Source organism: Debaryomyces hansenii, assembly GCF_000006445.2.
Source record: "Debaryomyces hansenii CBS767 chromosome G complete sequence".
Taxonomy (NCBI): domain Eukaryota; kingdom Fungi; phylum Ascomycota; class Pichiomycetes; order Serinales; family Debaryomycetaceae; genus Debaryomyces; species Debaryomyces hansenii.
In genome coordinates, this window is record NC_006049.2 from 743,373 (window position 1) to 765,094 (window position 21,722).

General features: G+C 35.8%; 8 protein-coding genes across 8 annotated transcripts; 3 read left to right on the forward strand and 5 right to left on the reverse strand. All coding sequences in view use genetic code 12, as the record gives it.

The window, feature by feature from the left end:
• Positions 1 to 90: 90 nt before the first annotated feature.
• DEHA2G08822g (DEHA2G08822p) lies at positions 91 to 1,341 on the reverse strand (the record flags this gene model as incomplete). Its single annotated transcript, XM_461930.1, has 2 exons — positions 91 to 1,157; positions 1,287 to 1,341. 2 exons carry the CDS (start codon positions 1,339 to 1,341, stop codon positions 91 to 93), a joined length of 1,122 nt encoding a protein of 373 aa, XP_461930.1.
• Positions 1,342 to 1,684: 343 nt separating this feature from the next.
• On the reverse strand, positions 1,685 to 4,066 carry DEHA2G08844g (DEHA2G08844p; the record flags this gene model as incomplete). The annotated part of the gene is made up of 1 exon (XM_461931.1): positions 1,685 to 4,066. One exon carries the CDS (start codon positions 4,064 to 4,066, stop codon positions 1,685 to 1,687), a length of 2,382 nt encoding a protein of 793 aa, XP_461931.1.
• A 135-nt stretch (positions 4,067 to 4,201) lies between these two features.
• DEHA2G08866g (DEHA2G08866p) lies at positions 4,202 to 5,383 on the forward strand (the record flags this gene model as incomplete). Its single annotated transcript, XM_461932.1, has 1 exon — positions 4,202 to 5,383. The coding sequence occupies one exon, from the start codon at positions 4,202 to 4,204 to the stop codon at positions 5,381 to 5,383; it is 1,182 nt and encodes a 393-aa protein (XP_461932.2).
• Positions 5,384 to 5,537: 154 nt separating this feature from the next.
• Positions 5,538 to 6,563, reverse strand: DEHA2G08888g (DEHA2G08888p; the record flags this gene model as incomplete). The annotated part of the gene is made up of 1 exon (XM_002770553.1): positions 5,538 to 6,563. The coding sequence occupies one exon, from the start codon at positions 6,561 to 6,563 to the stop codon at positions 5,538 to 5,540; it is 1,026 nt and encodes a 341-aa protein (XP_002770599.1).
• A 411-nt stretch (positions 6,564 to 6,974) lies between these two features.
• On the forward strand, positions 6,975 to 14,459 carry DEHA2G08910g (DEHA2G08910p; the record flags this gene model as incomplete). Its single annotated transcript, XM_002770554.1, has 1 exon — positions 6,975 to 14,459. One exon carries the CDS (start codon positions 6,975 to 6,977, stop codon positions 14,457 to 14,459), a length of 7,485 nt encoding a protein of 2,494 aa, XP_002770600.1.
• A 265-nt stretch (positions 14,460 to 14,724) lies between these two features.
• Positions 14,725 to 16,344, forward strand: DEHA2G08932g (DEHA2G08932p; the record flags this gene model as incomplete). Its single annotated transcript, XM_461935.1, has 1 exon — positions 14,725 to 16,344. One exon carries the CDS (start codon positions 14,725 to 14,727, stop codon positions 16,342 to 16,344), a length of 1,620 nt encoding a protein of 539 aa, XP_461935.2.
• Positions 16,345 to 16,556: 212 nt separating this feature from the next.
• Positions 16,557 to 17,687, reverse strand: DEHA2G08954g (DEHA2G08954p; the record flags this gene model as incomplete). The annotated part of the gene is made up of 1 exon (XM_461936.1): positions 16,557 to 17,687. The coding sequence occupies one exon, from the start codon at positions 17,685 to 17,687 to the stop codon at positions 16,557 to 16,559; it is 1,131 nt and encodes a 376-aa protein (XP_461936.2).
• Positions 17,688 to 17,822: 135 nt separating this feature from the next.
• DEHA2G08976g (DEHA2G08976p) lies at positions 17,823 to 20,297 on the reverse strand (the record flags this gene model as incomplete). The annotated part of the gene is made up of 1 exon (XM_461937.1): positions 17,823 to 20,297. One exon carries the CDS (start codon positions 20,295 to 20,297, stop codon positions 17,823 to 17,825), a length of 2,475 nt encoding a protein of 824 aa, XP_461937.2.
• Between the last annotated feature and the right edge of the window lie 1,425 nt (positions 20,298 to 21,722).

The following is a 21,722-nucleotide window of genomic DNA, read 5'->3' on the forward strand; positions in this document are numbered from 1 at the left end:
CATAAGTAATTACACAAAAATGTATAGTCTACAAAGTGTATTATCAGATGTCGAACTCCTTGTTAACTATACAATATATAAACCATGGGCTTACTTTCTTGAATTTCTTCTTTGCTTCACGGCATTAGATAAACCTTCTAAAACAGATTCGGTATCTTCCCAACCGATGCAAGCATCGGTAATAGAACAACCATACTTCAAAGCATCCTTACCACCTTTATCAGCAGGTGGTACATCTTGTCTACCTTCGACAAGATTTGATTCAATCATCAAACCACAAATACCATCCTCCCCATTACTGATTTGTCTGGAAATTTCGGCCGCAACCAACGGTTGATTTCTGTGATTTTTGCTTGAGTTACCATGGGAACAATCAACCATAATCCTTGGACCTGACTTTTCTTCCGTAACGATCTTATTCTTGATTAATTCTGCCTTAGTCTCCTTTACAGATTGTTCATCGAAATTTGTACCCTTCTTACCACCTCTTAAAATAACAAAACAGTCTTGATTACCATCTGTTCCAACAATAGCAACAATACCAGGCTTGGTAACTGACAAAAAGTGGTGAGGATGAGAAGCAGCTCTAACTGCATCCATTGCTACACCTAAAGTACCATCTGTACCATTTTTGAAACCAACTGGGAAGGATAAGCCGGAAGATAACTCACGATGCAATTGTGACTCAGTAGTTCTTGCACCGATGGCACCAAGAGAGAATAAATCGGACAAGAATTGGGGCGAAATTGTATCCAACATTTCGCCGGCAATCGGCAATTTGTCTGTCAATTCTACGAATAATTTTCTGGCAATTCTCAAACCTTTGTTAATTTGGAACGAACCATCGATTTCTGGATCATTAATTAACCCCTTCCAGCCAACTGTAGTTCTCGGTTTTTCTAAGTATGCTCTCATAACGATATGCAATTCACCAGAATATTTTTGAGCAGCTTCGTACAATTTTCCAGCATACTCAAGAGCAGCTTTAGGATCATGGATTGAACAAGGACCAATGACAATAATCAAACGATCATCCTTCCCATTCAATATATCACAAGCAGCCTCTCTACCTTTTAAGATGGTATCTTGTGATTTTTGAGGCAATGGGAGTTCGTGTTGTAATAAATCAGGAGGAGTCAATGGGTCGTAGCCACGGACTATAGCATTCAGTTAGTATGTCATTCAGAATTCATAATCATTTTCTATTATAGTTGTGGTTTTAGATATATGCGGGTACAAAAGCAGATAGCTATGACCATTATTTCATTTTAATTTCTAATACATACCTCTCCAATCTTCTAATCTAGAACGATCTCCGACGTGTTCGTTAGTAATGAACATTGATATGATATTATAGTTTTTAACAAAAAATGTTTAAATTAGTAACAGAATTCTGCTTATTGGATAAATTTCACTTTCTAGTGACTAAAATTTACGAGGATATATTGCACGTGTATATTCTGATAGAAGCAATAATTGTATAGACCTCTAATCTGTTCCTATAGTAAGATACCTATGTATAGTAGTTAAACTCAGTATGCTAGTATGGTGTTATAAAGTTTGAATATATATAGTGTTCTAGTGATTTCAGTATCTTTATATGTTTAATATGTAAAAAGCGTCATGCCGCAAAATGTGTTGACTCATACAACATTGACTCATTTTTTATATTATTTGCTACTATTTACTTCTTTTCAAAAATATAAATATAACCGGTCTCTTTAATATCAGAGATACTAGCATCATCACAGGCAACAACTTTCTCATCATTAAATAATACCCATTTTGATTCATTATTGATGAGTTTTCTAATGTAGACGACGTAATGACCAGTGTGGGGTGAAGAACCCTTGTGGCAAATAACAGCCTTTGCATCATATCTGCCATCATTAGATGGCGGATTGTCGAGTAAATCTTGTGTAAGTTCTTTACACTCTTGAGCTACATTGATGATTGGTTTGGAATCTTCAATCACACCATCGTCATCAGGATTCGAAAATAGCCATTCAACAGCAGCATTAATGTCATTTTTATTAAGAATTAATGACTTTTTAGACAATTGATTGGAAAATCCCATGGCGACTAAATTATCAATTGAGTCTTGTGATGGATCAGTCGATGATACATTGCTATCAGACGGCGTGAAAGGTTCATCAATATCAATATCATCCATGTGAGCTAAAATCCAATTCATGGCATCTTCAGCATTGTTATTCCCAGTATTATATAATCCTTTGACACATCTCACTTCAGGAAAGCCCATACTTAACAACATTGACATACCCTCTTCATTTGGAATAAATTCTTTAGAATCGTTCTCGTTTTCGGTTTCACTACTTATGGTTTCTCCAGATGCTGCTTGTGGTGCTGTAAAACGTGATAGGTCAATAGATCCTGGAATTGAAATCGGAACATCCACTTTGGCTGGAACCCAATTTTCAAGCTTGATTCTTCTTGCGTTTACAACAAGAACATCAGGAAATGTTTTGAATCCAGTGGACTTAATAGCCGTGGAAGAAGGCGAATCACAGCTATCACATTTAAAGTCTTCAACAGCTTCTTCTGCGCAGTAATTCTTAAAACTATCCACTATATTTGTTTCTTTATAAGTCTTTTTACCGGTTTCTTGGTCGATGCTTTCTATTTCATCATCAATGGGAACAGAGACATTATCTATTAATTCCATACTAATCTTACCATGTAGACATTTAGAACACACTACCTTGCTCCCCATTAAGAATTTCATTGGCCTATTTAAATTCAACCCTAATTCATTATCAATTTTATCAAGCAAATACAATAAAAATTCAAACGAATCTTGTTGTTTCTGGGTCTTAAATTCTGAGTGGTTTTCTCCAATCAATGATTTGAAGGTGGAAGGCTTGATACCTAATTGGTAATCATCTCCTTTCAAAGAATTTGGTCTTGAATATCTTCCTGAAAGTAATCCATCATGAACTTTAATCAATTGACTGAGTAAATCTTTAGATGGGTCCTGTACTTCTTTATAGCTCGGAAATTCTTGTTTGCCAAAATATTGTTGATAATTTGGTAAACTGAATAGAGCTTGCAACACAGAATTCAAATAACATGAATTACCCAAATTTTGAAAACCAGTTAAATCCTTACCAAAAACGGGTTCCAATTTTTCACCATTGGCACCGTCAAGTTTAAATTCCCAATTCAAATTTTGGTCTAAATTCAACTCGATTAAATTCTTTTCCGTTTTCACCGATTTGGCTAAATCAATACCATATTTCAATAGTTTTTCGTAAAGATCGTTCACTTTAACTTCATCCTGACATTGGTAGCAATAACAATCACAATTATTTACATCGTCAGCCGATAGAGAACCTAATTTAACGGCAACTGGATGCCCTGAAAGTTCATAATGTGTCAAAGCGTGCGAGTTGCCTTGCAACGCAGAACCGAACTGTTGTCTACCACACCCAATTATTCCACAATGCAAACAAATCCACAAGTTTTCTTTCAAATCACATTGAGCACAAACAGATAAATCAACAGAGTTATTGGGAAATTGCTCTATGTCTACTGAATGTGCACACGGAAATACTTCTTGTTCCCAAGCCTTTATTTCATCGTCTCTAGCAGATGAATTGGACTTCAATACATTTTCAATTAAGCGTTGAATATTTTCCGGCGAATCTTCAATCGAATAGGACTGATCACAATCCAAACAGTAAACAGATTTCGTAATATTATATATATCTTCCTCTTGGGTATCTTTGATTTCGAGCTTGGCAATCTTTTGTTTGCGTTCACCTTCTTCATTCTTCGGAAATTGGTTACGTTCAGCGTCAGGCTTTAGTTCTTTGACAACATTCAAGTAATACGCATGCTCCGTATTATCATAATGCTTTCGGGTGTGATTAATATCTCCTCTGGAGAAAGATTGGAAGCATTGTAAACAAATATCTAATCCTGAAGGATTATTTTCTGGCGTATCAAAGCAGTACATACAATCATCCTTAAACACTTTTGTATTAAGTGCTATTTCAGATGATAATCCAGAAGATTGGTCTATAATATGTTTACATGTAGCCATTATTGTAAGCTAATATATATACCTTCAATAGTTTCAGTTTGCCTCCACATAGATATATTTTTTTCGAGTGAGTATTTGTGATCTAAGCTGCAAAGTTAACAACTCTTTTCTAGATACTCGTTCATAAAGCAGATAATGTTTGATAGGCTCTCAAAGAAATTATCAGAAAGAATAGAATTGACTCACAGCTGCCTGCAAGATTCATACTTGTTCAAAAGTTGTGTTTATTTTTCAAATTGGTCTGTTTACAGTAAAAAGCACTTTCCGAAGGATATTCCAGCGAGTAATGTTTCTCATATCTTCTATGCTTTTATTGGCATGGACTCTGCAACTGGTCAATTAAAGCTCTCAGACGAATGGGCAGATGCTCAATTACCAATGGAGTCTCCAAATGACCCGAATAAAAAGGTATGTGGTAGCTTGTTGCAGTTACTCGAGATTAAACATATGAATAGACACCTTAAGGTCCTTATGTCTATTGGAGGATGGGGAACTAGTGGATTATTTACAGAAATTATGTCAAATCCATCCAAGATGGAAAACTTTGTTAATAGCTCAATTGAATTGCTCCTAAAATATAGATTTGACGGAATTGATATTGATTGGGAATATCCAGCTAACACGACAGAGGCACAACTTTTAGTCGAATTGCTAAAGAGGTTAAGAACGGGGTTGGATAGAATACAGAACCATAGTGAATTGCTACTAACAGTGGCATCACCTGCTGGGGATGAACAATTGGCTGTAATGAAGTTGCGTGAAATGGATAAATATTTATCATTTTGGAATGTTATGTGTTATGACTTTGCAGGTGGATCATGGTCTTCGAAGACAGGGTTCCATTCCAACTTATTCGGGAAAAATGGAGATAATTCGTTGAATTGTTCCGATACTATTCAGAAATATATAAATCAAGGGATCAATTCTCGTAAATTGGTTATGGGAATGCCGTGCTACGGAAGATGCTTTTATAATGCTTCTAGACCAGAAATTGGCCAACATTTCAAACTGGGTAATGGAGAACAAGATACTGTTGATTATAAGCAACTACCAATGTCAGGCACTCAGGAAGAGTTTGATAATAGAAAGGTCTGTGCCTATAGTTATGATCCAAAATCCCACGTCATGGTTACCTATGATAATCAACAATCCGCTAGAATCAAAGCTAAATTTGTAGAACTGCACAAACTAGGCGGTGGTATGTGGTGGGATTCGGCCGGCGATACCACAAATCCTGATAGATCTTTGATATTGAATTTTGTTGATCAATTAGGCGGAGTTCAAAAGTTGGATAAGAGTATAAATTATATAGGGTAAGATAAATAAATATTATTTTGTATTAAAAGAGAAAGTAAATGAAAAATAAGAATAAAAGCAAACAATAAAATGTTGTATATGAAAATGAACATAGGTAAATAAATGTACACTGGAAAACTTAAACCTTTTTTAGAATCCTAAAAGTATATATTGCTCACAAAATGGAATCCATTCTTGCAAACACGCTCAAGACAGCTGCAATTAATTCGAGTTGCAATTCATGAGACGAACATCTTTCGATTTCATCACCAACGACTTGACCTAAATTCATCCCTATGCCCAAAGGACTTTGATGCGATAAATTAAAAGGGAATTCACTAAAGTCGTTTAACAATTCGTCAGCTCTTGCAAATGCCTGATCTCTTTTGTCGTAATTCAAAGACAATAATACGTTTTCCAAAACATTTGCTGCATACGATCCACATACTAATGCAATTGATCTTAAATATTTGAATGAAGTATCAGCTGGAAATTGATCATTTGCTAACGATTCCAAATCAACATTTCTTGAGTTTAACAAGTTTAAAATCCTATTCTTAATATATTCTTTAGACATTTTGTCGGCAACTGGGTGCGTAGCCATATCAAATAAAAAGAAATTTTTTCTTTCAGTTCTTAAAATACCCTTGTCTACCAATCCTTTAGCTAATCTTTCTCTAACTTGCTTCAATTGATAGTTTATTTTCATCAAATTCCATGTTTCTCCGGATAATAAGTCAATCCAGTTGGTGACGGACAAATGTGATTCGTCGTTCTTCATTATTTTAAGGGCTTCGTCTAACAAGACTTCTCCGGTAGGTTCTGTGTCAATTACTTCCACCAATCTGTCGGATAATTCAAATCTACGTCTGGCTGGATCATTAACCAACGTGATTTTATTACGAAAAGCCAATTCTAATAGAATACACCCACGTAACGCGTACGAAATATTATCGTTCCAAAACGACAAATATCCCTCCTTATCTTTCAATCCCATAAGTAACACCTCTTCCATCAACGTTAATAGCGGCAACTTCAACGACTTACGATCCTCTATATCCCGGTCGTCATAGCCTATTTTATGGTCCGGCACGTCGTCGCTTCGTTCATTATCAATCGAGTCCGATGTTCTAGGTTTTGGTGTCAGTGTCCCTGTATTCTTACCACCACCACGACGTCTTTGTAACCCTGATGATGACATTATAAGCTAATATATACCTTGATGATATAATTTATTACTAGGGCAATTCTTCGTAGATTTTGTTGATAATTTTGACGCAGATTGATTAAATGAACCGACAAAAAATGGCAGAATTGATTAAAACAAAAGTTTACACCCATAGGTGCTACATATATTCAATTGAAATGTATAAATGCCATTTTATGTAGTATATGTCGTGTATAAACAAGTAGTAAGGCGTTTCGTCTTGTAGAAACGTAAGACTATTATCTTATTCATTAATTTATAGTACCAATGATCTCAGAATGTGACACGGCCAATATTGGCAGAGGATTGAGATCCAAAAGCGCTGCACAATCTATATAAACCTATAACAAACAGCGTTCAATAATTTTGTGATTGGGCGTATAATAAGAGATTAAGGAAGGATATATGGAAAGAACTCTCAGTTATAGAGAAGATACAGAATGTCGCCTGTTTTCCAATAACAGTGACGATGAAATTGGATGCGACCAACAAGATCAAGATAGCTTAGACGACTTCGTATCGTTTCCTACAATTCCAGACCCAGACCAAGAACACTCCAAAACACTCACCAAGATATTTTCCAAGACGCTTCGTAAGGTGACATCGAATGCAACTCATCTTGTGCAAAATTATTCGTCTCCTAAGTCACGTACAGCTAGTAGAAGTAGCTATCATGATAGGTTTCCCGAGAGCCCGGTTAGAATGCCAATCTTGACTACCACGGCGGTAATACAACCAGAAGCCGATAAGATAAGCCAAATGACTATGGATAATGTATCTACAATGTCGTCTCGGTTATCTAGGGTATCATCGCCAGCAATAGAGACGTCGTCTGTTACACCACAGATTAGAGTGTCGGGACTCAAATCCACCGAAAACGTATCCAAATCTCCTAGTAATTCAGACTTGATGGGCATACCAGGTATGTCTAATAATAGCAGAGATGACATTTTACATCCGAATATCTCAAATCAACAACCAATGCATATAAGGTCTAGCGTTGCTCGCACGGACGTTCCCAAAGTTAAATCTGACAATAAAAGTTTACGTTTGTCCAGTATGAAAGCTCCTCAGCTATCACATTTATCCATGAATAATAGTGCTACAAGTTCAGTTATCAGCATAAGTGCTATTGCTAGTACTGACAAAGGTGAGACTCCTATAAATACTAGAAAGTCAATCCATAAAGCACTGCAATCTACACCCTCAATAGCTTCAAATGCCATGGGATATAATAATGTTAATAACAATAGTACTAATAGTATTTCACAGAAAGAAAAGCAAAAGATTCTTCAGAACAGAATTTCTTCAATTTTCAATAATTTGCCAAACGACATTGAGCTATCTGAAGATTCTGCATCAGATTTGGAAACGATAAATAATGTTAGTATGTCACGATCTACCAGCGATGCAAATATCGCATCGATGGATATTCATGATAATTTACTAGCTGGGGAAAAAGAAGACAAATCACCCATATCACACCGTTCACAGAATGTACAAGAATATTCGCCAACACCTGTGGCTTTCAGTAATTCCAAAAATATGCACGATAGAACCAACAAGAAAAAAGGCTCTTCCAATATCCCTGGTTTGTTACTAGGTAATGCAAAATCTATCATAAATAGTAATATAGCAGGATCAGTTGTATCATCAGCATCTTCAATTGTTACGCCGAGAAGCAAAAATAAAAAGAAGAAGAAGCCTAGAAAATCATCTGAAAACCCATTGAAAAATGGAGGCATACCCAAACAATATTGGATGAATGATTCCTTTGTTTCTGATTGTCTAAATTGTTTCAAACAGTTTTCTGCTTTCAGGCGGAAACACCATTGCCGCTTCTGCGGGCAAATATACTGTTCTGATTGTACGCTATTCATTTCATACTCTAGACATAAGGAAGAAAGAAAAATGGGAAAAAAATCTGAGAAAAAGCATTTTAATGATAAATTAAGAGTTTGCAAGGGATGCTATAATGATGTTATTGTTTATTTAAGTGATGACTCAACATCTTCTTCCTCTAACTCTGATAATGATTTAGATAGTGCAATTTTTGAAGAAAATGAAACGCAGGAAGACACCACAACTCCGCAACACCAATTGTCGAGAATACGCTCTTTATCAATTAGTTCACGACGTGATAGCTTGATTAATGAGGCAAATATAAAGAATGCAAATAAAAGCTTCATAAATAAAGACTATAAGTCAATTCTAGATAAGCCAAATAATTCCATAACAGAATATCCAAGTAATGATGATGCGGATTACTCAATAAACGGTCGCAAGCAATCCTATCCGGCTAACATTGATCATAATAATATGAAACCATATATTAAACAGGCACCTCAAATGGCAATTCCAGCCACTAGAAAAGGCGAAGCCGTTGAAATTCCTATCCCTAAAAGTTCGTATACGAATAGCATATTATCTCACTCAAATAATATTGGTGGTGATGCTTCCGCTTTAAGTCCAAGTAATGAGCCGCTTGGCTACAATACTACTTCATGGTTTAAGAATTATACCCATTTAAAGAATTATAAACTCCCATCGTCTTCCGAATCTAGGCCTAATAGTTTTAATAGCCATATGTATAATTCATTTTTGGGAAAAAGAAAAGGCAGCAGATATAACAAACCTTCTACAGACCAATCTGATTATCATTCTTTGAAGACGAGGAGTAGAAGAACAGACGTATTTCAACTCAATGATATAGATACAGAAACCAGTAATGAAGAAGATGAAGGTAATCATGAAGATATTGAGAGTGAAAATGAAGACGAACAAGTCATGTCATTATACTCTTCCTTGAACCATATTGATTCTAATAATTCGACCACTACTTCTGCTTTATCTCCACGTCAACCTGTGTCACATACACTTATTCTGTCAAATACAGTTGTTCCTACGTTGGGTGAATTTCCCACTATGTTCGCTAATGAGAAACTATTCCAGAGAAATTTTGCAAAGGGTAATACGAAATCATCACCCTTGATTTCAAAATTATTTCAGAATAGTACCAGCTCGATTGGAAGCGGTACAATTACTAATTCTAACGACTCTCATAGCAATAATGGTCAATCGTCATTCCCATTTCTTGATGAAAAGCCCAGCGATAATTTACGATCTCATGAAAGGGCGCATGCATCGCTATTAAGAATGAGATCAAGACGAAAGAGCAAATCAGTAAGGAATGTTCTGATCTTAACTCATAATAACAATAAGCTTCAAGGCCTTGACACGTCTCTTCTTCAAGGCCAATCACCGGTGTCAACACCTACTTCTCCAAGACCTATGTCTCAATCATCATCCAATATGGCATCGAACTTAACGAAGGGCTTGTCAAATGATGATACACCTACATTTATGGCGAATTCCAAGCCTAATTTGTCGGCTTCAAGTGTTCCAGTCTTATCCGGTTCGTCGCCAATGCAGCTTATTTCCCCTAGTATATCTAAGAATGATCCAAATCATGGTAATGACAAAAGCCTTTTAAATAGGACTGCTGATAGTTCATATGCAGACATTGAAGATACCGCTAGTATACGAAAAGATATTTTATCCATGAATGACATGCATAATACTGATCTCAAACCAAAAGAACTCATATACAAAGATTACTTAGATTCAATAATGAAGCAATGCTTAGAGGATTGCGAAATAAAGGAAGACCAGGAGAGATGGTGTAAAGCATTAAAGAGAGTTCTCTCCTACATCAGCTACATTAAATTAACTGACACGATAGATATTAGACAATATGTAAAGATAAAGAAAATTTTAGGTGGAACAATTGAAGAGACTAATGTCATTGATGGTATGTTTGCAACAAAAAATATAGATTCGAAAAGAATGTCTTCAAAAATTGAAAACCCGAAAATAGCATTGCTTATGTTTCCATTAGAATATTTAAAACAGAAAGAACTGTTCATTAGTTTGAGAATAGTTCATTCTCAGCAGTCAGTTTACATAACAAACTTAGTATCACGTTTAGTAGCGTTGGAACCAGATATCATTATTGTCGGTGATTCTGTTTGTGGGTTGGCAGAAAAGCTATTAATTGAAGCAAATATAACGGTAATTTCAAACACCAAACCTCAGGTTATTGAGCGAATCTCGCGGTACACCAAGGCAAACATTTTCCAGTCGATCAATGATTTATTTTTCAAAAAGGGATCATTAGGTACTTGTGAGATGTTTGAAGTAAGAAAATACTTGTACCAGGATGTTGTTAAGAGTTTTATTTTCTTTATTGGGGGCGATATTGAATCTGGATTTACCATTGCATTGAGAGGTGGAGAAGAAAACGTATTGAATAGCGTAAAGTATACTGCAGAGACTTTAATCCTTGGTGTTTTAAATTCAAAATTTGAGATCAGCCTATTGGAGAATCATGCTATATCTATTCTAGATAAAAACAAAGAACCTTCAGATGCAGATTTGGCAATTCAAGAAATTCAAGAAATTGACGATGAAAGGAATTCAAATTACCTGGGTGAACATAATGCATGCGAAGTCATTATGGATAACTTGGAAGTTAAACAATATGTCAAGCTTTTTTCAGAACGGAAGTTGAGTGTTTCGCCAGCTGTGATAGTTAAGTTACCAACCGCATTGGTAAATACAATTACTTCATACAAGAATTTTTTTGATTTCTTTAAGAAGGACCAACAGATACAATCATTGGATCTCCAAAAGGATATTGACCAAGATTGGTTGAATGAATTAAACTTAGATATTGATATTGCTCGGCTTCCGAATGATAAAAAAGATTTGATCAATATCTTAAAGTACGCAAGTGGATTCAATTTAAACGTTTTGACAAATGAATTTCAATCGAGGGCGAGGATTTGGTCCAATTGTATGAGCTTTCCATCGTACCAGTTATATCCTGTGTTTCATAAAAGCATACACTTCTTGCATTCGACGGTGTCCATAAAATATGCTACTCCTTGCTCAGGACCTAGCACGGTAGTCATTGATTACTATACTGACAATGATAAATGTCTTGGATTATTTCTCGATCAAATCTTCCGTGATTCCTTAAGGACATGTGATGAATGCGGTGATTCTTTATTAAACCATTACAAAACATATGTTCATGGTAACGTTAAATTGGATGTAATCATCGAAAAGTATGAAAATGTCTTTAATGAAGATTTACAAGAAAGAAATCAAAGATTGATGTGGAGTTGTTGTAAGATTTGTGATTATTCTAGCCCTATAACAACGATGAATGACGAAACTTACTACATATCCGTCGGGAAATTTTTGGAATTATGTTTTGGAGCTGAAAACGTTGTATTGACCGATTCAGGATGCAATCATGACTTCTTCAAGCAGCATATTAGGTATTTTGCTTTGAAAGATTCTGTTATTAGAATGGAATATTCTGAAATTGATACCTACGAAGTTGTTGTACCAAAAAAACAATTGGAGTACTTGCCAGACATAGACATTAAATTAAAACTTGAAACTTTTAACCAAATTCAAACTAAATCAACTGAATTCTTCCAGAGTGTATTTAATAGACTCAACAGGGTTAAGGTAGATACATTTGACAAGGCGGACGATGGAATTCAGAAAATTGAAGAATTAAAAACAAAACTTGATGAACAGATTGATTCCATTAAATCTAAGACATTAGAAATTTATAATTCAACCTTATCTACCGTTCACCTTCCCCTAAACCCTATTTTGCGAGAGTTGCAGGAGCTAGGAGTTATTTGGGATAATGAGTTTAATGAGTTTGAAAAAAGCTTTTTGCCTACTGAAAACGAAATCACGAAAATCACCCAATTTCATTTGAAAAAGTTTTTAATGGATAAGTACAATTCAGAAAGTCAGAATAAGGAAACTGGACTAGGTGATACAATGAAAAAATCGGAAGAAACGAAGGATGAAAGTACTGATGGAACAGAAACTGATACAGAAGTAGACACAGGAACCAAAATCATGAACAAGGATAAAAATATACTTGAAGATTCAATTCAAGAAGACAGGGGAGGATTCCCTGATTCCTCATTGAACAAAGAAAAGACAAAAGAAATTGGGAAAATGATTCCATCATCATTATATGGCCAGTCCAACGTTGTTGATAAAATTAATAGAATGGAAGCCTTATTGGAAAGTGAAAGAAAAGCGCAAGATAAAGATGCAAAATCACTGAACAAGAAAAATGTATCTTCAAATTCAAAAGCTTCTCAAGTATCTACCGCTTCAGGGGGTGACAAACAACCGACGGCAGAAGATCAATCAACAATTGAGGAACATCCCGTAGTTCAAGAGCTTCCTCCAAATAAAGTGTCTCAGATTGCTAATTTTTTCAACCAAATGAATTTTGATCAAATTTCGATGGAATTTAGAAAGCAAAGAGAAGAGGAGTTACAAAAGAAATTGAACAAATTTAAAGCCATACCAATAGTGGCATCAAAACCTATTGTTGAAATTTATGATAACATTGAAGACGTAGTAGATGTTAATGATGAGACTGATTTAGATAAGAAAAACTTAAAAAGATTACAGAAAAAAACTTCAAGTCAGGAACCTAGTTCAGGGAAGGTTCTGCCTATTATGAAAGACTCTACATCTTATAAAAACGACGAGGGAAAGGTCACTCCATATAAGAATAGAGAAAGTGACAAGAATAAGGATTCTAAAAACCTTGATATACCACAGCCTGAAAAGAACTCTCTACTAAAATCATTAACAAACTTCTGGGCCGATAGGTCTGCTACATTATGGGATCCCTTGGAGTATCCATTGGATTCTAGTGAGCATACATTTGCCGATTCAGATGTTATAGTAAGGGAAGATGAACCGAGTTCGCTAGTAGCTTTCTGTTTGTCGTCGCATGATTATAAACAGAAGATCAAATTAATGGGAGAGAATATTACAGACGAAAACATCGAAATTAATGAATCCAATAACAAAAAGTTCAAGAATTTCACTAAAATTGAAAAGAAGTTCAAGACAAATTATAGCAGTGGAGCTAAGCTAAACGAATTTGAGAGTATTATGATCAAGAATAAGTCGAATCACTTAAAATACCAATATTTAGATGGTAATACTAACTTATCTTGTAAAATCTTTTACTCGGAGCAATTTGATGCATTCCGTAAAGCTTGTGGAAATGACGAGACGTTTATTCAGAGTTTATCTCGTTGTGTCAAGTGGAATTCCAGTGGAGGGAAGAGTGGATCTAATTTCTTGAAGACACTCGATGCCAGGTATATCCTTAAAGAGCTTTCAAAGTCGGAGCTCGAGTCCTTTGTGTCCATTGCCCCCTTCTACTTCAAGTACATTTCGCAGTCGATGTTTCACACCCTCACTACGGCTGTGGCTAAGATCTTTGGCTTCTACCAAATCCAGATCAAAAATACCATCACGGGAAAGACGTTTAAGATGGACTTCCTCATCATGGAGAATCTCTTCTATAACCACAACACTACCCGTATCTTCGATCTCAAGGGGTCTATGAGAAACAGACATGTTAAACAAACAGGAGAGGAGAACGAAGTTCTCCTCGACGAAAACATGATCGAGTACATCTACGAATCGCCCGTGTTCGTCAAAGAACACCTGAAAAAATTGCTCCGGGGCTCATTATTCAACGACACTTCGTTTCTCTCAGCCATGGACGTCATGGACTATTCGTTGATCATCGGCATTGACGATTCGTCGAAGAAACTCTACATAGGTATAATAGACTGGTTAAGAACTTTTACGTGGGACAAAAAGGTTGAAAATTGGGTTAAGGGAAACAACCTAATTGGAGGCGGTAAAAAAGGCAAAGATCCTACAATTGTTACCCCTAAACAGTACAGAACCAGATTCAGGGAGGCTATGGAGAGATACATATTGGAAGTCCCTGATTTTTGGTACGAAGGAAAATAATTTTTCAAATCGCGTCATTACCAATAACGTGCTGTACAGCCGTGTAAAAATAATCTGATCAAAAATTGGCACCTTTAGCATAACGTTCAGGAGGAATATACGAACATCGGGTAATTCCTTGACATTTAATATAGTAAGAAGTGATTTATAAGTTATATACAATCTAATAAAGAAAATATCGAATCAATCAGATAGTTTCAAGAAACAATATTATTCAAATCAACTATAGTCGAAATATAAACAATCGCTACACTCGTTATCTACTATGGCGTTCCACTTGAGTTTTAACTCAATATCTTTCATTTTGATGTTAGTGACAGTCGTTTTTTTAATCTTGTCGTGTATCACGTCGCCGGTATCGTCGTTCGGTTTAGGTAGCACTTCAAGTTACAATTATGGGATATTTGGGTACTGCCAGAGCTCGGGATCATGTTCGAGTTCAAGTTATCCCTATGTACTCAGCAAGATTGATAAATCGGCTGGTTGGCTTTTGGCGCCTTCTACGAGAGATACATTGGCTAAGGTGTTCATAGTTTGTCCTATTGCTGCCGGAATTTCATTTATTTGCTTAGTGTTTATTTTGTTATCTCATTTTTTGTCGACAGGGATGATTATTTTGACACTTGTTTTGAATATTTTGAGTTTTATTGCGACCGCTATAATTTGTGTTATAGTGATTATTACGTTCCATCCGTTCGTTGCGTGGGCTGGATGGATTCTTGTGGGTGCTGCTGCTGCAAGTTTGATTTCAATCGCGTTAATGATTGCAACATTATTCCACAGAAGACCAAATGTCGATGATGATAAGGATACTGAGGATGTTGATCTCACTAAATTTGACAATGACTTTAATACAGCTGGTGGAATCAGACTTACTAATTCTCATGATGAAACGAGCTCACTTAGTAAGGATTATCAATTCAAGGTCCAAAGACCAGCCCAACAAAATGTAATGGGATCCAGTATGAGTAGTTCTAGCGTTTATGAATCGCCTCAATTAGCACACGATTTTACCATGCAAAACAAACAATCTAGTGCATCACTTAACGGTGGTCAAGGTAAGAAACCATACTACGACGATGCTGGTGTTAATTTGGTAAACGGTCCAAATACCCCTATTCAAACTAGACAGCAGATGGCTCCAAATGTCGTACCAACAATTGCAACCCCAACCATGAATGACGCGCCTATGTCTACCGTCCCCCAATTGCCTTATCCTTCCAATAACTCGCCCTTGAACAAGCCGGCCTATAATCCAACTGACTTGAGTGTCTTTGAGCATCACCCAGTTGTTGAGGGACATAAACCTTTTACTGAACTTGCGGATGATGGCGGTATGAACCAACACCAGTTTCATAGATCTGATGAGATTGATTCAGACGTGGATTCAGACTTTACGAGTGTCTCGCAAAGGGCTATTAATCCGAAGTATAACCCTAATCAATCTGAGCAACCTTCCTATGGACAGTATCCACAACTGCAACATTATCAACCCCAATCTCAGCAAAATCAAACATCAATGCCACCACCAAATTCCCAACAACAATATTACTCTCCTCAACCACAATTTTATCCACAAGGTCAAGCACCAAGTGCTAGGGCTGCTCCTGCTCCTGTCCAAAAGAGGCCAACCGTGTCAGATAATGTTTTATCAAATAACCCGGATTTTTCGTTGGGCTTAGGAGGGGCTAGACGTAAGGGAGGTTATCCAAATAGATCTGCTGGTCCTAGACCTCTTGGGAATATGCCTCCTGGTGGAAGACCTGTAGCTAACAGGCCTCCTCCTAATAGGTATAATCAACCACAGCTGTCGTTCCCTCAACAAAACGCTAGAATCAGTGATAGGCCAACAGCTTCTAAAGACAGTCCGTATGGAATGATCTGAACTATTAATTTCAATTCTTATCTCTGTTTTCTTACGTTTTGTTAGGTTAGATTCGTCTAACTATTTTTTATTTTTAAGTTCCTTTGTATTATTAGATTCTTTCAAAATAGAGTTTAATATACTTATAACGTATGTTGAAGTATATTACCTTATATTGAAGCGGGCTTATATAGTTATTCCATTTATATAAACTAAAATACACATTATCTATATTATATGACCTTGTAATATAGACTATCGTCCACGTCAGCATTTGAATTTCCTTCGGCATTTACATTCTTTGATCCTGTTTTTGAATCCTCAGGATTATTTATAGTGGGTCTATCTTCAGGGTTACTATCCGGAGCTGGTTTCTCAATTACTTTTGTTTTACCATGCGGTTTCACTAGGACAATAATGAATAATGCAAACACAACTAAAGACAACAAAAATATTAATTTGCACTTTGTTGTTCTTTTTTGGTACCCTTGAGCTTTTATCAATTCTTTGTCCGAACTTTTCAAATCTTGTGCAGTGTTTGCTATATTATAATCAATTCTATCTAGTACACTTCCCTGATCAATGACCATGCTTTCCATCTCTTTGAAAATAGTAGATATTTCCAAAATTCCCATCGCGAGCTTTGAAATCTCTCGTTCCCTAGCCTGAAGAAACTGTGAATTTGATGAATGTATTTGAGTTTGCTGGAGAATTTGTTTAGAATAATTTTCAATATTTCGGGACTCTTCTTCATTCTCAATTAAATTAAATTGGTCATTATTCGAGTCATTTATCAAGGTATCTGTTTCGTCCTCATCATCCTTCAAAAACTTTATGTAATTATTTTGCAAATTTCTGAAGATTAATGAACTTTCCTGGATCTTCAATGCATAATTCTTCTTGAATGATTCAATGATTGATATCTCATTATTGGAATAATCTAAATTTAATCTGCCGTGGTTCTTCTGTAAGAATTCAAACTTCTTAATTAACACATAAGAGCTTTCAAATTTCTTTGTTATATCATAGTTTAAATTCTCGATCTTATTTTCAATTGCTTGTTTCTCATTATAATTAGTTATTAGTAATTTTTTATACAACGAATTCAACTCGCTAGTTTTTCCTTTAATTTGTAACAAATTATCATCTATTTCTCTTGATATATCAAATATCGATGGCGGTAAGTTTTTCATTTCTATAGAGTCATTGTTATCTTGATATCTTTGCCTCCTATCACTTCTTCTAGATTCAATCAAACCTTCTTCTTCTTCCTCTAAAGATTCAAACCGCCTGTCATTTCGCAGAATACTACGTGGAACAGTACGACGGTACGACAAAAATAAGTTTGTTCTATCTCTAAACATTACTATCAATTCGTTACTATTAGAATCTGCTCCTTATCCATTCAACTTCCATAACATTTCTACAACATTGTTCGATACTGTATATAATGATATATGTCTTTTTCTATTCTATACTATGTATATATTGCAAAATTATCACTTCTTGTCCTTAGATTTCTTCAGCAAGAAAGGAACATTTATATTTAAACTTGATGTCGTTTTCTTTGGGTAACTCGACCCCAATAAAGCTGCATTCCTATCTGATGCACTACTGGATGGTTTGGTTATGCTTGTGCTTGAGTTATTATGGTTAAGTAATAGATGAGGAGGTAAATCATGGGCTTTGAGGCCCGGCGAAGATGAAACAGGTGTATTTGATGATGATGAAGCGCCGCTATTATTACCATTATTCTGGATACTCTTCTTAGATGAAGTTCTAGATAAATTTTTTGGAGATGAAGATAATGCAGCAAGGTTTGATGATGAGACATTACGAGAATTCGAAGGGGACGAATTCAATGAAGATCCCCTTGAGCTTGAGGATAATCCCTTCAAATTTAAGTTACTTGAACCTCTAGAAAGAATCAGTCTACCCTTCAGACTTGTGTTATTCGTAGGTGAGCTCGAATCTGCAACTTTTCTATTCACTTCAGATAGATTAATGTTCGATCCTGGTAAAGGTGGTTCATACGCTGGTGATAATGCATCTTCATTGGCATCTGAGCGCATTGCTTGGGTATAAGATGGTACCCTAGACAAAGCTCTCGAATCTAAATTCGATTCTGAATTTACTCTAGACAAATGAATTGGAGGAGACGTGAGGCCTGGGCTTTGAAGCGGTATATTTGATGCTGGTGGAGAAGAAGTGCTTAACGGTGACCTCGATCTAGTAAAATAGTCACCTTGACTATTATTTTCACCTATGTTAAAAACTGGTCTACTTCTGGAAGAACTTCCTGGAGTTTGAGCTGAATTTGGGGTCGAATCATCCCCATGCTCTTGAAGTTGTCTTTGAAGGCTCAATGCTCTTAAGTTTTCATTTAACTGAACACTGTCCAAGGGAGACATCGAAAATTGGTCTCGTACATCACCCTGGTCTCGTGCATCACCCTGGTCTCGATTTCCGTTAGGAAGATAATTGCTGTATCTTGGAGTCGATGATCCTGAATTAATTGGTGATTCAACAGGTGAGATATCAGACCATAATTTATCATAAATATGCTGCTCATACACAGGGGGAGCCATCAACCCATTGAATGAAGTATAAGAATTTGGATTGGATGTTAATCTATTGTCATTTAAATTTTCATTATTAGGAGAAGAGTTCAATGACCTTAAGCTAGTATGACTACCATTATTCGACGAGAATAGTAACTCTTCGTCGTAATTAGAATTTTCATTTCCTGAGTCACGACTACGTGCATCATCATCCAGATCAACATATTTCGCTTTAATAGACACGAAAGGTGAAATAAATAGTTGAACTGGCAACGATGCCCTTAACTCGGAGACATGATTATCAGGATTAATTAACCCAATAGTAAACTTCAATTTATGACGAACCTTGATGAAATTTTGAATATCACAATCTTGAGTACATTTGGATAAGCTATCAGGAACTTTTAAATAATTGTCAACTTCCCATTTGTCCATCTGGAATTCAGGATCATTTTCATTTGGTTGAGAAATGGTTTTCGATACCACTACTCTTTCCTCTGAGTGTGCTGGAGGTAAATATCCTACGCACGATGAATATTCAACCAACTGGATTTTAATGTCACCCAACCGTAAACCTTTCAATAAAGGAACGAGCATAAAACTAATAGGAATGTTGGATCCAATGGCAATAGCTTTGGATGGAACATTCAATGAATATTCAACTTTTTTGGGCCACGTATTGTCAACTGCCACTGTTTCAGAAAGCTCTACGGCATCTGTCGTTAAAGTTCTCAATACCCTTAAGTGTTTTTTAGTAACCATTTTGTTGTGGAATTTACCCCTATCAATTGTAGCTTCTAATTTATAAACAACCGATGCACCACGTAAGCCTTCAACCGATTCGGGCATATCCCCGGGCAACACCGCACTGAATGGAAATTCATAGTTTCCCTGAACCAATATATGGTTGGATTTAGAGCTAGTAAGACTTGAAGTTGAATCTGAATGGGTCAATGACGGAAAACTTGAGTTGGTTAAGTTGCTAGATGATTTCGATCTTTTTGAATATCCCAAATTCTTCAACCCCGTGCTAGAATGGTTTGGCGATCTGCTTAATCCTATTGGATTAGTGGAATTCGAGTTTTCATACATATTGCTTAAGTACAGATTGATTTCCATATCATCCCAGCTATGCTCATAAAGCTTTTTTTCAAACCTATACGGCTTACCCAGACCACCTCTAGCACTATTCATCGAGTCGATGCTATTTATTCTTAATGTAGAATATAACCTTAAAGACAACCTCTTCACTGTTAACGGCTCGTTAACAGATAAAGCGATCTTCCCTGCCAATAATACGGAGGCTGCATCATGTTCAGTACCTTTCAAGACCAATATATCGTGGTCAAGATTTTTTAGTCTGATATCAAACAACGATGCTTGTTTAAAATTGCTTGTTTGCTTCTTACCCATATTATGTTTATTAGATTATTTTCTCCCATAGGTTAATAATTGATAACTTATTTATCATCCAAGTCCCTTTCAAGGGACTTTCAAGTTCGATTTGTCACGTGATAGGATTATTCGGAAAAATTTCTTTTCTATTTTATCCGGATTGGGAAATTGAAAGATCTTCGGAAAAACTGGCCCTGCACTCTTCAGACTTTCAACATTCGATTGCTAAGCTACATGCTATCACATTATTATGTTCTACACGTCTACAACTCACTAGATGCTAAATAGGTGTATTATTTGTCTGTGAGATACTAAGAGTCATATCTCAAATTCAAAATACCGTGTACCACGATTTTTTTCTAATGTTAGATAAGGGATATCACATCACAGCCCTATCATACTAGTTAATGCGCCATTTGTCAAAGATAGTGGAATATTTTTTCGCTCGTGTTATTATTGAAATGTCTGCACAGAATTCAAGACTGTAATAGTGAAGAGCCAATAGATTTATATTTTTGTGTAAGGTTCTAAAAAGATTGCAAAACTAATGCCTTACGCGTGAACAGAACCAGAAGTATTCTCTAGAACCAATACTATTTAAGAATCATTAGTATTCTTTTCGGCATTATTGTACTTCAAGTCATTATTCATAAAGCTCTTCAATATATTGGTTAATTTGATAAGCAAATTTTATTCTACAAGAAAATTGATCATGATTGAATAGGCTCAACATGTATTAGAATACGAAAAATATCAATATAATGCTTGGCCAGAAAACTTGACCCTTAGTTCTATTGTGTTCTCGTAGTTGATTCATATATGGCATTTCTAGCTTGGTCTCTTAATAACAATAGTATATATGAAAGACCCGTCAATTTTCCTCTATAAAATAAGCCTGCAAGCATCAATGTACCTTTTGAGTCGGTAATGTACTTAGCAAGCCCCCTGAACTATGCCTATTTTGATATCGTCAATTGGTCTGGAATTGTTGCAATCTATTTTAGGATTACCTCCCAATACACTTGCAGAAACATCACGTGCGCGGCAAAAAATTGCAAAAAAGAGAGCATCAGCCAGCCATTTTGACCAGCTACAGGAGAGTATTAGTTGTTTTAAACCAGCTTCTAACTAAGGACCAGACTCGCTTAAGGATGAATATGTCTAAAAAGGTACCTTTCAAAGTTTATTGAACAATTATGAAATTTTAGAAGGCTGGATTAATAATCTATTAAGATATATATAAATATCCATCTTGTTCACTTCTAATTACCGATAACTATTTTTTCTAAGTTAGTCTCAAGTCACTAATTTATAACTGTATATTTTGACAGTACTTTCGATAGTACCAACGCTATTCAATTAATCAGCGTTTGAGCATTAATACAGTGGATTCATTAAATTGAAGATTCACATACAACTCACCCTAGTCGATCATTTATCATT